At 44.1% G+C, this 15944-nt stretch overlaps 2 protein-coding genes across 2 annotated transcripts; both read left to right on the top strand.

Annotated features, from left to right (window-relative positions):
- The first annotated feature begins 231 nt into the window (after window positions 1-231).
- On the top strand, window positions 232-4757 carry LOC123164762 (nuclear speckle RNA-binding protein A). The gene is made up of 6 exons (XM_044582320.1): window positions 232-417; window positions 2396-2499; window positions 2596-2998; window positions 3080-3141; window positions 3621-3702; window positions 4192-4757. Exons 1-6 carry the CDS (start codon window positions 369-371, stop codon window positions 4305-4307), a joined length of 816 nt encoding a protein of 271 aa, XP_044438255.1. The 5' UTR covers window positions 232-368; the 3' UTR covers window positions 4308-4757.
- Window positions 4758-5463: 706 nt separating this feature from the next.
- Window positions 5464-9223, top strand: LOC123164761 (mitogen-activated protein kinase kinase 2). Its single transcript, XM_044582319.1, has 9 exons — window positions 5464-6056; window positions 6158-6242; window positions 7209-7349; window positions 7535-7759; window positions 7880-8062; window positions 8175-8380; window positions 8656-8701; window positions 8810-8898; window positions 8989-9223. The coding sequence occupies exons 1-9, from the start codon at window positions 5998-6000 to the stop codon at window positions 9002-9004; spliced, it is 1050 nt and encodes a 349-aa protein (XP_044438254.1). The 5' UTR covers window positions 5464-5997; the 3' UTR covers window positions 9005-9223.
- Window positions 9224-15944: the final 6721 nt, after the last annotated feature.

The following is a 15944-nucleotide window of genomic DNA, read 5'->3' as shown; positions in this document are numbered from 1 at the left end:
AAAAGTACGAAGTCTTTGGAAAGGATGACTTTTTTCTGGTGTAATACAATCACTGGTTAGTGGGTGATCCCCAAATATGAATGTTTTCCTTTTCAAAATATTCTGAATGCTCACGCGTTCCCACGGAAAGAACTGGGCCGTTGTTTAAAAAAGCTGAGATCTGGGCCGTGTCCTGATTAGACGAACAAGCCCAGACCGCGCACGAAACCGCTCCACCAACAGAGTCCAGGGCTCCCCCAAAGTCGCCCCACTCCGTACCTCCACCCAAACCCAACTAACCCAAACCCAACCCCTGCTGGCTCGCTCGCTCGCCGCCGGCCGCCGCCCAGCGCCTCCGCCGACCCCCGCTCCCGCCGCACGCCGGCCCCATGGCGGATCCCTACCGCTCGTACCTCCCGTCCTCCTCTCACGACAGAGGTACGCGTTGCCCGGACCCCCACGCAGCCGGGTCTCCTGTTCCGCTCGTTCGATTCTCGCCGCGTCTCGAGTCGGGGAGGCAAATCTCTAGAGGATGGGCGAAGGGGGTGTGGGTTTCCGCTCTCCGGTTCGTCTGTAGCCACCGCTGAAGATTCCTAGGGTTCGCGCGGGGTGAGGTTTTGGGTAATTGGGTTGTAGATTGCAGAGGAGGGGAACATTTGTTGCGGCAAGATTGGTTCGACTGGGATGAATCTGTGTGTATTCTGGATTGGTATCAATCTGCTGGTGCTCTGTGGTAGGGTTGTTCCATTGTGGTGTTAGTTTCTAGCCTACCGCGAGTTTTACCAGCATCCCAGACCACACTGCCACTGCTAGGGCATGGCTGATGGTATATATATAGTACACATATGCCTCTATGGTCCAGATAGGTGTGACCTGTGATGTCTGAGTTTGTGTTGACCTGGATGAGTTATGGCTCTTCATGGCAAGAGTAATCCACGGAGCGCACATGAATCGTATCCCACAAGAGTACCAGCATTTACCGCCCTCCTCCAGAAAACGTGTTGCCAGACAAAAAGATACCGAATCGTTTTAATGTTGTCCAATTTTAGTATGAAAAATCTGGTGATAAATAAGTTAGTATCTCAATCGGATGCTAATCTTCGCACAGTCTGTAGTGGTAGCTCCGCGCGCTCGCAAGCGAGACGTCGCCGGTACGAATCCTCCAACGGTACGTTTTTAGCAAACTATGTTCAATATTTACTGTCACTTGCGCGCGCAACAAGATTTATATTTGTTTTAAAGATCGAAAAAACTAGAGGAGTGGGATAGGCACGTCGAACTCGCGTTCCAAGGGGACAACACCAAGAGCGAGCTACCACTGCACCACGGTTGCATATGTGTAAGACTTGCGGTCACAGTTTCCCTATAACTTTTTCAGGAAATTTGGAAATTCGTTTGAAAATTCCGCATGGTAACTTCCGATATTTTCCAGTAAACATGGTTACCACAAATCTTGGCCCTTCGGTACCAATTGCTTATTCGTGTCATAGAGTGTTCTTTGTTTGGTTTTAAGTGATCGCGGGAAAGGAAAGGATAGCTTTCCCACTATCCATGTGATCATTTTGCTATTTGGAACTGGCTTTGGTAAGTAGGTTTGGAGGAATATGAAGTGTGCTAAAAGATCACTCTATGACACTATCCATGTGTCATAGAGTGTTCTTTGTTTGGTTTTAAGTGATCGCGGGAAAGGAAAGGATAGCTTTCCCACTATCCATGTGATCATTTTGCTATTTGGAACTGGCTTTGGTAAGTAGGTTTGGAGGAATATGAAGTGTGCTAAAAGATAGTGGAGTGTAAGATTGCCCTGAATCAGGCGGTTTATGTTGTGAGGGTTAATGTGATGCTGTACCTTTTATTTTTTGAGGGAATGTGATGTCGTATCTGATACCATGTGGTCCATGGAAATCATTCTTGAATTGAACTTTTATACGTAGGAAGAACCTCTATGGTTGTCAAGGCAGTTTGCCATTGTTAGTTGTTACCTTTTTATATGATTTTACTATTGTCTATTGAATGTTGGAACACAAGATATACTTATGGAGTATATATATAGTTGTAATTTTGGAAGCACTCCCTTGTGCCAACTGTGGACAGTGGACCCATTGTTCAATCAACTTAGTGGTTACTTCAGTTGCATTCGTTTGGATAGATTGTCGAAGTTGCTGAGTTGTCAGAAGTGCAAGAATAAGCAAATCTCCATGGACATATTTATACATGGTGAAAGATGAATGTACGAAGTTGTATGTAGTTTGCATTCATATACATGCATATATGCCTGTTATGATGAGACGTACCTTCTGTTTTATCTCTTTATTTCCTTTTCTTTCTCTTTTGATGTGGAAAATGACACTTATACCGCATTATAAATGCCTAACATGGATTTTGTTGCCATGGGATAATTTTATTTTATAAGCAGTTCCACTGGGCGGTTATCCTGGGTACGTTCTACCTGAAGAATCATCCTATTATGCTTCAAAAATGGCTGCTCTGCGAGGAGTACCAAATGTACCTAGAGTTGATGTAAGACAACTTCACTTTCGCAGATTTATAGTTACTAGCAAGAGCAAGGTAAATTCCTTTTTGGTTTGTCAAACAGCACATTGTTTTGATCCACAGGTACCACTACAGTCAAGAGCTTATGGTTTGGATGTTCCAGCAGGCGTGAGCCATCCTGCTTATGGTTTGGATGTTCCAGCAGGCGTGAGCCATCCTGCTTATGGTTTGGATGTTCCAGCAGGCGCGAGCCATCCTGCTTATGGTATGGATGTTCCAGCAGGCGTGAACCATCCTGCTTTGGTTGGCTTGGGTGCACTGCCAGCTGGAGCTAGGCCGCGGGGACCTAGCCCTTTGGAAGACCCAGCTTTAGTCCAGAGAAGTTCTTCACTTGGCAAAAGTGTCAGTATTCCGGAAGTTGAGCGCCCCAAACCTGTTTTGATCGTCGATCGGCCATCAGAAGATGAATCCAACATTCTTTTTGTTGATGGTCTCCCAACTGATTGCACCAGGAGAGAAGTAGCTCGTATCCTTTGTAATCAGTATTCTCCGCATCATATTTTTGTCTTTCATTAGTTCCATTTGCAACCTTAACTACCTCTGGAAGATTTGTTCCGTCCTTTCGTTGGCTTCAAGGACCTCAGACTTGTGCACAAGGAGCCCAGACGTGTATGTCCCGTGCTTTTTCCAATGCATCATTTTTTCCACACTCCAAACAGTTGGGTAGTTCATAACCAGTCACCCATTCACTTACAAACCCGTGCATGTGCGAATTTGTATGCGAACCCCATTTTGCTAAATATATGTTTATGCGGTGAAATGTAAGCAATTGCAATGAAGCATATTTATTTGAAAAAGTACGTGGGATATTAGGACAGAAATTAATTGTTATTACTTATAGGTTTTGAGTACCTAAGGCTCTAAAAGTAACAGAAATTATGGATGTCAAATTATGTCAAGTTTTTATTCCTGAACTTTATCTTGGTATTTTGTGTCAACTGCAACGTGTTACCTCATTTTCTTGGGTAATGAACAAATAGCTACTTCTGCTTTCTACATTTGCAGAGAGTTGAGCCCCCTTATTACTGGTGAAATGTCCTTTTCTAACCCAATTTCGAACTCACTTTTTTACCACTTTCCTCTTGCAGAGTGGTGACAAGGCTTATGCTCTGTGCTTTGTGGAGTTCAGTGACGCAAAATGTGCAGGGACTGCTATGGAGGCTCTCCAAGGTTCTTGTTTCAGTGGCGTGCATTTGTTGCTTTGGATACTTTCACTCTATATTCCTTCATACTACCTCCCTTCCTAAATATAAGTCTTTTTAGAGATTCCAATGCAGACTACATACGGAGCAAAATGAGTGAATCTACACTCTAAAATATGTTATATACATTTGTATGTAGTTCTTATTGAAATCTATAAAAAGACTTATATTTAGAAACGGAGGAAGTATATCTTTTCGTGTAGACATTATCTTTTTTTTGAACAAGAATAATCACAGCATACTTATAAAGTGTCAATAGGAGCTTTGCAAGTATTGAAAACACATGTGTCTTACACATTTAATATAAAAAACCAAATGTTGTCTCTGTATGTTTGCTATTCATGTATCAACACATGCAACAACAAAAAATTCCTAAGTAGTATTTGCTAGAACCAACTTGTAAGAATAAGCGATTCTGGGCCGCACAGACTGAACATCAACATTTGTTGTTTTGCAGAATACCGCTTCGACGAGAGGAAGCTCGACGGCCCATTCCTTAAGATCCAGTTCGCAAGGTTCCCGTTCCGACCTCCGCCAGCCCATGAAGATCGGAAACGCCTTAGCGCTCGCTGATCGCCGTCATCTATATATCTCCCCCCTTTGCCAGCAGTGTATCGTAGGCAGTGGGCCATTGTAGATCAGCTATGTTTGTTCAGCCTGTAGTAGCAACCTGTCACGGGCCTTTGTCAGCTGGAGATTGGCTAGCTAGACAGACTTGCCTGGTACCCACCTGCCTGCCCTGGCACATTCGCCGTGTTCCCGCGTCACATTTTTCGCGGGTGGATATGCTAGAAATGATATGACATTCGCCGTGTTCCCGCGTCACATTTTTCGCGGGTGGATATGCTGGAAATGGTATGCATAAACTGTTCCTGTCTTTGCAGCTCCAGGGCAGTAGGTAGAGTACAATCTGTCTGGTATCCTGGGGTTGCCACTAGTGATGCTGGGGAGTGGCATCTTTGTATCCGGGGCCTGATACAGCCACCAGAGTCCAGAGCTGTCAATTGGGGACAGGAACCGCAAGAGACAAAGTTGCTCAGGTTCGCTGGAGTCGCCGTTGATTTTGCCGTGGAATGTGAGCGCTCGAGACGAAGGTGGGACGTCGACGGTGAGAATTGCCCGCCTGTCGTACGCGTTCGCCTTGGCTCTCGCGACGGTTTTTTCCGCTGGAGCTTCCCGAAGGAGGCGACTGGCGCGACGTGGTTTGGGGTTTTGCAGAGAAACCCCAGCGCGTCGGTTAGCCGTTGGATCGCGAATGTGTTGCCGGTTTTCTCTTTGCCCTCATCTTTATCTGTGGCTTGAGTTTGCAGGCGTCTGTAGGCTGTAGCATCGTCGTCGTCGTCCCCAAAGCTAGCACGTCTAGAATGCTGGTGTTTTTCTAACGGAGTGGCTATTTTGTTTGCAAAATCGCAGCCTTAAGATGTTCTCTGGAAGTTTGACACTACTTGTTGATGGGCCTTTCTTGTCACCTACTTTTCTTCTTCTTACTAGCAGCACGCTTGCTGTGTAAACAGGTCTCTTGCATGGTACCTTTCCACCCATCTTTAAAAATAATAAGCATGAAAATGCAGTAGAAATTATGGTTGAGCTTTTCGAAGGTGAGCTGAGCATCTCTTGGCACTGGGCTTGCCATGTATACGCAGACAAGATTTGCATGTAGCCGGTTTAGCCTTTAATGTTTACATCTTGGTTGATGATGAATTGATGATGATAGGGATGGCTCAACTCGGCGGAGAGGACAGGAGAGGAGGAGCCGGGGCTCGCATTTTCCACGGTATTTCCATGTGGCCGGGGTGGGTAGTGGGCATGTGTGCGCCTCCCAAATTGGGTGGTGAGGCGGCGTGAGAGCTACCCTTCCCTCTTCCCTGCTTGCCATGGCACTCGCACCACCGGCGACCTGTAGCGCGCCGAGTCGTATACGCACGCCTTGTTATAATTCCTCTGGTGTACCGTCTACACTGTCATCGAGTATTGTCCCCGTTACGCCAGCCATTTAATCCATGGAATTACGTGGGCACCGTAATGCGCAATTTGACAGCGAAGAAAGGTCAAAGTGCAGACAGACGAGGTGGACCAAGACTCGTCGCTCGTCAGTCGTCACCAGCCCAGCGCAGCGCGGCAATTCAGCAAAGCAGAACAACCCCCACCCGCCGTTTTTCTCCCCCCCACCTTCCCTCCGCGTCCCCTCCTCCGAGGCCACCTAGCAAGCTCCGGCCGTCCGCCCGTCCACGAGCGAGCCGGCCGCCGGCCGCCGCCGAAGCCGATGAAGAAGCCGGGAAAGCTCGCGCTGCCCTCCCAGGACTCCACCATCGGCAAGTTCCTGTAAGCAATCCCCCTCCCTCCTTCGTTTGTTTTGTTCTTCGTGGACGCGTTCCGTCGTGCTGATTGGTTTGGTTTCGCGGCGGCCGTGGTCCGGGGGGCAGGACGCAGAGCGGGACGTTCAAGGACGGCGACCTGCTCGTCAACAAGGACGGCCTCCGCATCGTCCCGCAGAGCGAGGAAGGCGAGGTAAACCAACCAACCACACTCAACCCGGGCAGGCACCCCCTAGATTGAAAATTAAAATTCCCCAGCCCGTCTTGTCCTAGACGCGTAGGGCTGGACCTGCCTCGCAGATTGGTGCAGCCCGTACTGTTTTTTGTAATTCCGTTGATGCCATCAACAGATTTTAAATTTCTTTCCGGTCGCGTGATTGGATTAGCGGCAGGTGCCCAGCAGGGGGTTCCTGTCCTCCCCTGGTTACCCTTTCAGAAGAACGATTTAGGAAAAATAATGATATGCACTATCATTAATTTTAATTTTATTTTATTTCCGTCAAAAATTATTATGTCCCCTCTTTCAGACCAGCCATTCAGGCAAAAATCTAATCATTTCTTCTCAAGAAGAGATGGCGGCCTTGTATAGATGTAAACTGTACTCCCTCCGTTCCTAAATATAAGTCTTTTTTAGAGATTCCAATATAGACTACATACGGAACAAAATGAGTGAATCTACACTCTAAAATACGTCTATATACATCCATATGTAGTCCATATAGAAATCTCTAAAAAGACTTATATTTAGGAATGGAGGGAATATTTTTTATAGTGGCCTTGTATACACGAGCAGAAAAAATTGGGAGGTCTGATTGGATCAGAGGGTAGGGAGGAGGGGTTTCCTATCCACCAATTTCAGAATAACGTCTTAGGAAAAATGATGGGAGTACTACTATTTAGGATTTATTTTATTTCCCTTAGGTGGTGGAATACATGCGGTCATCTTTCATGTGGGGATATCCGCCTATGCAGTTTATTACTGATGCCATTTATCATGCATCCAGTGGTTGCTCATATTTATCCGGAAATGCTGTGGAAGAGTGCTCCATTTTCTGTGTGGGAATTGTCTAGTTGCATTCTTGTCCTTAACTTGTTATAACTCTTCATTCATCTAGTCTGGGTCTCACCTTCTTTCTGTTGACATACTCGACTTCTCTAGGCTCCTCCTATCAAGCCGTTGGATAATAATCATCAGTTGAGCATAGACGATCTAGATTCAATCAAAGTGATCGGGAAAGGTAATAGCGGAACCGTGCAGTTGGTGCGCCACAAATGGACTGGCCAGTTTTTTGCTCTCAAGGTATTGTCCCAAACATACATTATTTGATGTTTTTTTCTTTATATGTTTGCTATGTATTTTTGGTTCCTTCGACTTTTTTCGTTACAAAATTATGGTGGTGACTGTAACTATCCTCTCTGCTATTTTACCTATATATGTTACAAAGGGTCTTCACCTCCATTGCTGCACTGTTGTCATGTCTGCAGGTTATACAGCTCAATATTCAGGAAAGCATACGCAAGCAGATGGCCCAGGAGTTGAAAATAAGCTTGTTTACACAGTGCCAGTATGTTGTCACATGCTATCAGTGTTTCTATGTCAATGGTGTTATTTCTATTGCTTTGGAGTATATGGATGGTGGCTCTCTCGCTGATTTCCTCAAGGCTGTTAGAACCGTTCCTGAGGCCTACCTTGCTGCAATTTGTAAGCAGGCCAGTGAAATGTCACATAATCAACCACAAAGTTTCCCCTTCTTCCTTTTTCGGCTATCAGAATGTCGCCTCAAGATGAAATAGACCTTTTCAATCGACAATTGCAACTTCCTCATGCAGGTGTTGAAAGGGCTGATGTACTTGCATCACGAGAAGCGCGTTATACACCGAGATCTGAAACCATCGAATATATTGATAAATCATAGGGGTGAAGTAAAGATATCAGATTTTGGTGTTAGTGCCATCATTTCTAGTTCTTCTGCACAGCGAGATACATTTACTGGCACATTTAACTACATGGCGGTGAGTGAAAGTTTGTTTAAATTATGTAGACATGTCTTCCAGTGTGGCATGAAAAGATGTTCATCAATTTTTTTGTTTCAGCTAACCAATGTAAAATGTATACTCTTGACAGCCTGAAAGAATCAGTGGGCAGAAACATGGTCATCTGAGTGATATCTGGAGCTTGGGCCTAGTTATGCTGGAATGTGCCACTGGCAATTTCCCATATCCTCCTCGTGAAAGCTTTTATGAACTTCTTGAAGCTGTTGTCGACCAACCATCACCTTCTGCACCATCAGACCAGTTTTCACCAGAGTTCTGTTCATTCATTTCTGCTTGGTATTTGTGCTTCTCCATTGAACCCCCTTTGTTAATCAATGTTACTCGGGCAATATTTGCAATTTTTAGATCTAGAGCTCTAAAGTATGAGCTTAGGTACAGTACCATTATATGTTTGCGGACACGTATTATCTGAACTTCCAGATATTTTTTGTTTTTGTCTCATCTCATCTGTGGGCAGATTATTTGATCTTTTATTTATTTATTTATTTGTGGAACATCAGTGTCCAAAAGAAGGCTAATATCTGTTTTTTTATTGTTTTTTTGGATTTCAGTATCCAAAAAAATGCTGCAGATAGGTCATCTGCCCAAACCCTATCAGTAAGGAAAATTCTGTTTGCTTCCCATTTTTGTATGTACTTTTGAAAGCATCATTAGTTGGCTGACTGATCTTGATCCAATTCTTCTATCTGTTGCCTCGACGTCCAGGTTCATCCATTCCTGAGCATGTACGATGACCTGAATATCGATCTTTCTGACTACTTCAGGACCGCAGGATCACCGCTTGCCACCTTCAAGTAATCCAATGACCCACTGAAGAGTACATACATGGTTACTGCAATTCCTTTACAATTCCAGTGATGGTCTATTCTCCTTTTTTTTCCTAGGCAAATCGCGTTGTGAGACGACAAATGCTCAACCATGCGTCATGAGCTGGAGCTAACTGAAGCAAGTGAATGGAGTTATTTTTCTTTTCCTTTTGTTCATGAACTGGGCTTTGGTGATATCTTTGAACCGAGTATGATACAATTGGCTGCATAATTATACAAATACAAGTTTGTAAAGCATCAGTGAGGATCGAAGTTTTGCCTGTCTGCATACCGGAACCATCCGTTTGTTGTCTGGCTTTGACCTTTGTTATGTATGGGCTTATCGCTTTTGCAGTTTTACTAATGAAACCATATTTGCTGGGTTGCTTCATGACCTGATTTGGACTAGTATCTGCAAGCTTTTAGTTCAGATGGTGATGTGTCACTTTAGGTGGAGGGTGGTGGTGGGCTTCTGAAATCAGGAATGGTTGCTTTTGCAAGTGGCACCTTCTTGTAATTTGTAATTTCACAGAAGTGAAATTCAAATTTGATCCATGCAAAAAAGAAAGAAAAATATGTTATGTTGTGAAATAGTATAAAAAATTGTGACAGTGGACAAAGATGATGAAGGTAGCCGAAGGAACGAAGCGTAGGAGAGGAAGAAAGGCGAAGAATATTGCATCGTGACAATGGACGAGATGGAGCAAAGAAGAAGAAGGTGAACAGGAACAATGGATAAAAACCGAACAAACAGAAGGACGGGGTGAGAACAAAGGGGAGGACATACAGAAAAGGAATAGGATAATATTTTCAGGAATGTAAAATGACCTAATACAAATGATGAAACGAGTGGAAGGAAGGAACGATATGACAGGAAAGACAAGATTGCATCCAAACCCATCTTTCTTGGTTATAAGTCTGGTGTTAAAGGTTTTAAATTATGGAATCCTGAAAACCAGAAGGTTGTTATTAGCAGAAATGTTATCTTTAATGAAACAACTATGTTACATGACGTTCCATTTACTAATGTTCCTGTTGAGAGTGAAGAGCAACTATCAGGTGGAGCATGTTATTGATTCAGGTGATACATCCGGTAATGAAAATGTTGATGCACATGATGAACCGATCGTTGATGATGAACATGTCACTCCAAATCAGCCTATTGTTCCACCCAGTTGGAATCTCGCATGTGACAGAGTTAGGCGGGTTATTAATAAACCTGACAGGTTAATTGAAGAGTGCAATATGTTTCTTTTGCTTTATCTGTTGCAGAAGAAATTGAAGGTAATGCTGAGCCTTCTTCATATTCCGAGGCTATTATTTCTGGTAATAGTAATAAGTGGATGGCTGCTATGCATGATGAGATGGAATCACTTGAAAAGAATGGCACTTGGGATTTAGTAAAATTACCTAGAGAGAAGAAACCTATTCGTTGCAAGTGGGTTTTCAAGAGGAAAGAAGATGTTTCTCCTAATGATGAGACAATATATAAAACAAGGTTAGTTGCTAAAGGTTACAGTCAAATTCCAGGTATTGACTATAACGAAGTCTTTTCTCCTGTTGTGAAGCATAGCTCTATTCGCACTTTACTTAGTATTGTTGCCATGAATGATTTTGAGCTTGAACAATTGGATGTTAAAACTGCATTCTTACATGGAGAATTAGAAGAGGATATTTATATGGAACAACCGGAAGATTTTATTATTCCTGGAAAAGAAAAGCTTGTCTGTAAGTTAAAGAAATCTCTTTATGGATTGAAGCAATCCCCTAGACAGTGGTACAGGAGATTTGACACTTTTATGCTCTCTCAAGGTTTCAAAAGGTCTAATTATGATAGCTGTGTTCATTTGAAAAGTGTCAATGGTTCAGTTATTTATTTGCTCCTTTATTTTAATGATATGCTAATTGCTGCAAAGAGTATGCCAGAGATTAATGAACTAAAGAAGCAATTGAGTAATGAATTTGAGATGAAGGATTTGGGTGCAGCAAAGAAAATACTTGGCATGGAAATATCCAGAGATAGACCGTCTGAAAAAGTATATCTAAGTCAGAGAGGATACATTGATAAGGTTCTTCGTCGTTTTAACATGCATAATGCCAAGCCGATGAGTACTTCGTTAGCTGCACACTTCAAATTATCATCAGCCTTATGTCCTAAGTCAGATGCCAATATTGAGTACATGTCTAGAGTTCCCTATTCCAGTGCAGTTGGTTCACTTATGTATGCCATGGTTTATTCTCGTTCGGATTTATCATATGCATTGAGTGTTGTCAGTGGATACATGACTAATCCTGGAAAAGAGCATTGGAAAGCAGTTCAGTGGATTTGCAGATACTTGCGAGGTACTTCTAATGCTTATCTACAATTTGGGAAAACTAGAGATGGACTTGTTGGTTTTGTTGATTCTGATTTTGCTGGTGATTTGGATAAGAGAAGATCGCTCACAGGTTATGTTTTCACCATTGGTGGTTGTGCTGGGAGTTGGAGAGCAACTTTGCAGTCTATTGTGGCTTGTTCCACTACTGATGCCGAGTATATGGCTATTTCGGAGGCATGCAAAGAAGCTATCTGGTTGAAAGATTTATATACTGAGCTTTGTGGAGATTCATCTTGCCCTCCGTATTTAGTGACAGTCAAAGTGCTACATATCTTACAAAGAATCCAATGTATCATGAGAGAACAAAGCACATTGATGTCAGATATCACTATTGTCACGCCCAATATGCGATCCTATCCGAGAGGAACTCGAAGGTCCCAACAAGGATAGAGCCGCATATTGAAGACGCTTTTGCAAGGTGGATATCATTACATCGTACCATTACATAATAGATGGGGATACATACAAAGGGCATACCAGTGGCAAAAGAATACATCAAAACATCATACATGAGAACAACATCCGACTACGGACGAAACACAAACAGAAACTCAAACGACATCCACCCTGCTAGCCCAGGCTGCCGACCAGGAACCTATCCCCTGATCGAAGAAGAAGCAGAAGGACTCGAAAACAAGCAAGCATCGCTCTCACGTCGGATCATACCTGCACCTGCAACTGTTGTTGTAGTAATATGTGAGCCACGAGGACTCAGCAATCCCATTACCATGGGTATCAAGACTAGCAAAGCTTAATGGGTATGGAAAGGATAAGTGGTGAGGTTGCAGCAAGCGACTAAGCATTGTATGATGGCTAACTTACGAATACAAGAGTAAGATGAGAAACTACGCAAATGGTCGCAAGCTAGTAATGATCAAGAAGTGATCCTGAACTACTTACGTTCAAACATAACCCCACCGTGTTCTCTTCTCGACTCACTCGAAAAGAGACAGTCACGGTTACACACGCAGTTGGTGTGTTTTAATTCATATCTGGTGTCAAATTCTTTACAACCGGATATTAAAAACTCCCATCTGCCACATAACTGCGGGCACGGCTTCCGAAAGATTAAACACTGCAGGGGTGTCCCAACTTAGCCCACGACAAGCTCTCACGATCAACAAAGGAAAATCCTCCTCCCGGAACAACCCAATCAAACTCGGAATACCGGTTCACAAGACATTTCGACAATGGTAAAACAAGTCCAGCAAGACCTCCCGACGTGCCGATGCACTGATAGTAGCCACGCGTATCTCGTCTCAGGCCACGATCGGATGAACACTACGTACGACAGCCAAAAACCCGAGTTGCCCCAGGTGGCGCCACAAGTGGCTCTAGTTTGGACCAACACTCATGAGGAGCACTGGTCCGGGGTTGTTAATTAAGTCCTCGGGGTCCAGAAAGTTCCTATGCAAGTTTTAGTTGTTATTAGGCAAATGGTAAAATCAATGTTGGGCCTTCCTGGAAGAGTTTTATTCAAAGCGAACTGTCAAGGGGGGCCCATAAACCCCAACCGTGTTAGGAACGCAAAATCAAGGAGCATAACACCGGTATGACGGAAACTAGGGCGGCAAGTGTGGAACAAAACACCAGGCAAAAGGCCGAGTCTTCCATCCTTTACCAAGTATATATATGCATTAATTAAGTAAGAGATATTGTGATATCCCATGATATCCATGTCCCAACATGGAACAATCTGCAACTGCACCTGCAACTAGCAACACTATAAGAGGGGCTGAGTAAAGCGGTAACATAGCCAAACAACTTTTTTCTTTGATGGTGGAAAGGTTAGAGGCTTATCATGGCAATTTGGGAGGCGTGATAAACAAGTGGTAGGTAGCGCGACATAGCAATAGCATCGAGACAACTAGCAAAGCAAAGATAGTAGTGGTATCCAGGATAATGACCATCTTGCCTGAAATCCCGCTAGGAAGACGACCAAATCCATGAAGAAGACGAACGAGCGTAGTCGAACGAATCCTCACAATCGCAACGAAGCCGAAACTATCGAGAAGGAGCACAACCGGAAAGAAGCATACGACATGGTAAATAAGCTAGCATAGACATGGCATGATGCACAACCAAGTATGATGCATGTCCGGTTTAATGAGGCATGGCATGGCAAAGTGCAACAAACAATACTACAAGTTAAGTGGAGCTATATTGATGAAACACCACATTCATTTATTTAGTTCTCTCTCGCTAATGTACACAACAATATTAAATGTTGGTTAACATGGCAAGAGGTGAAGCATAATAAATCTACCTATCTAGGCAATTTAAATGAGGCCGAAAACAACAAACAACAATTCCGGAAAATCCACATGAGCAATTTTCGAATTCAGTACTGTTCTGCCCTATACACAATTTTAGAGTTGTTATACATGCAAAGTAATGCTACCATGTTAATTTATGCATTTTTCCACCCCAATTACATATAAAATTTATTTAATTCCGAGCTACGGTTATTTAGTTATTAAATAAACCATTTTGGCATGTAATTTATGCAAACAACATGTTTAAACATTTTTAACATAGATGAAATCAGCATATTATGAACCTAGATGGAAATCTAAGCATTTTGCATATATAAAACATTTTAATCCGATGCACGGTTTGTGAGTTATGATATGCATGAACAATGAGGGTTTCTCTGTAAAACAGTAATTCACTGGATAATTGGCAAAATCGTCCAGGGAAAAAAACATGACACGGGCCGAAACTGAGATCTGGCCCAGGGCGCGGGGGAGCTGCTCACATCGGGCCTTGAGGCCGGTCGGTGGATCTGGCGGCCCACGGCGAAGGCGAAGCAGAGGAGGGCTCGCGCGGGCGACGCGGCACTCGTCCACGCTGGCGCTGGACCAAGTCAACGAGGGGGCAGCGCTGGCCGTCTCGTTCGTGAAGCAGGGGACGGCGGTTGGCGATGCCGTTGCGGGATGCAGGGCACGGCGGCGACCTCCGGCAACACGTGGATGGACGAGGGGGACGGATCCGGATCTGGCCGGGAACGGGCTTGGACGGCGCCGGTGCAGGGACGACGCGGGGACGGAATTGAGGCGCGGGGGGGCGGCAGCGGCGGCGAACCAGAAGCGGAGGCGGAGCTCGAGCGAGGTGCCCCCATGGCGTCCCGTGGAACAGAGAAAGCAAGAGAGTTTGAGAGACCAGAGGGAGAGAGAGAACCGAAGGGAGAGAGAAGGAAGCAGGGGCATGGTCTGGTCGTGGTCGATGCGGCGCCGGGCGTGCTCGGGTGCTCCTCCCGAGCGGGAGCCCCGCGGTGACGCGGCACAGGGGAGGACGAGGCAGGCGGCTCGGTGGTCAGGCGTGGTCGAAGGCGCACGGGGCTGCTGCTGCTTGAAGGAGACGAAGGCACGGCGACGGATCGAAAGAAGAGGCCGGCCATGGTGTGCCGTCTGCCGTGGAGAGGCAACAGAGAGAGATGAGCGAGGAAAGGGAGTTAATTACACAGAAGTACCACAATTGTGGTATCACATGCAGATTGGTACCACGATTGCTAATTTTTACGTGTCAGTACCAATATTGGTTCAGGTTTTTGCAAAAAAGCTAAAAGGCTGATTTATACGTATTGACAATGTACCTGACTGTTGGGGCCCGTCTGTCAGGTGCCGACGTGGCATTTTTTTTGCAGAAAACCCCCTTACTTTATACGTAATCACATAAATACCCGTTATTTTTAGGGAAAAATGTTAACGTGAGACAAAAATTCGCGCGCGCCAGGTTTCGAACCTGCAGCAGGTAGGCGGAGCGTGCTAGCCACCAGGCCAAAGGGCTGGTCATATTACTGTCCAGGCAGGATTTTCTTTATACAGCAAACGAAGGCTGGCCGGTGGTTGGGCCAGCCAAAGCCTGTAATTGTTTTTTCGTTTCGCGTTTTACTGACGCGCGTGCTGGGCTCGTTCGCCCAGATTTCTTTTCTATTTATTTATCTTATTATGCTTTATTTTTGTTTTTGGTTTTCGCTTATTTTTAGGATTTACGCAATAAGTTTCTAAAACATGCTGAACATTTTCTCAAATACACATTGTCAAAATAATTCATCATGTATTAAGAAAATGTTCAACCTATATTACAAAAATGATCATCGTATATATTAAAAAGTGTTCAACCTAAATTACAAAAATGTTCATCGTATATATTAAAAAAATGTTCAACCTAAATTACAAAAATGTTCAACCCAAAAGTTCAATATATTAAAAAATGCTCACTGTTTGCAAAGTAAAGTTCATCAAGCATTGAAAAATGATCACTATACGCAGAAAAGGTGCTCAACGTACATTAAGATAATGTTCATGCAAATTCGAAAACATGTTCATCATGTATTGAAGCCTATCTAAAAAAATGTTTAGTAAGTATTAATAAAAGTTGCACTATTTTAGTGCACTAATATGTAATCGCAAAAAAATGTATTGATATTATGATTAAAAAATAAGTAATTCACGGCACGCAGACGCGCTGGGCTCGGCCGCCAGCCCAGCGTGTCTACTATAATATAAAGACGACCCGCCTATAGCCTAACGCAAGCTTCGTTGTGGCCTGGTGGCTAGCGCGGTCCGCCTATGTGCTGCAGGTCGCATGTTCGAAACCTGGCGCGGGCGATTTTTTGTTTAGTTTATTTATTTGTCCAGTTCGTTGGAAACT

Source organism: Triticum aestivum, chromosome 7D (genome assembly GCF_018294505.1).
Source record: "Triticum aestivum cultivar Chinese Spring chromosome 7D, IWGSC CS RefSeq v2.1, whole genome shotgun sequence".
Lineage (NCBI taxonomy): Eukaryota > Viridiplantae > Streptophyta > Magnoliopsida > Poales > Poaceae > Triticum > Triticum aestivum.
Note: the sequence above shows the minus strand (reverse complement) of the source record. Positions and strands in the feature narration are given on the sequence as shown.

Excerpts from the sequence above, each read along its gene's own strand:
- LOC123164761 (XM_044582319.1), top strand. The coding sequence starts at position 5,998 with ATGAAGAAGCCGGGAAAGCTCGCGCTGCCCTCCCAGGACTCCACCATC. Across the intron at positions 6,243-7,208 it reads CGCAGAGCGAGGAAGGCGAG|GCTCCTCCTATCAAGCCGTT; the intron begins GTAAACCAACCA and ends CGACTTCTCTAG. Across the intron at positions 8,381-8,655 it reads TGTTCATTCATTTCTGCTTG|TATCCAAAAAAATGCTGCAG; the intron begins GTATTTGTGCTT and ends TTTGGATTTCAG.
- LOC123164762 (XM_044582320.1), top strand. The coding sequence starts at position 369 with ATGGCGGATCCCTACCGCTCGTACCTCCCGTCCTCCTCTCACGACAGA. Across the intron at positions 2,999-3,079 it reads CACCAGGAGAGAAGTAGCTC|ATTTGTTCCGTCCTTTCGTT; the intron begins GTATCCTTTGTA and ends TACCTCTGGAAG. Across the intron at positions 3,142-3,620 it reads TGCACAAGGAGCCCAGACGT|AGTGGTGACAAGGCTTATGC; the intron begins GTATGTCCCGTG and ends TTCCTCTTGCAG.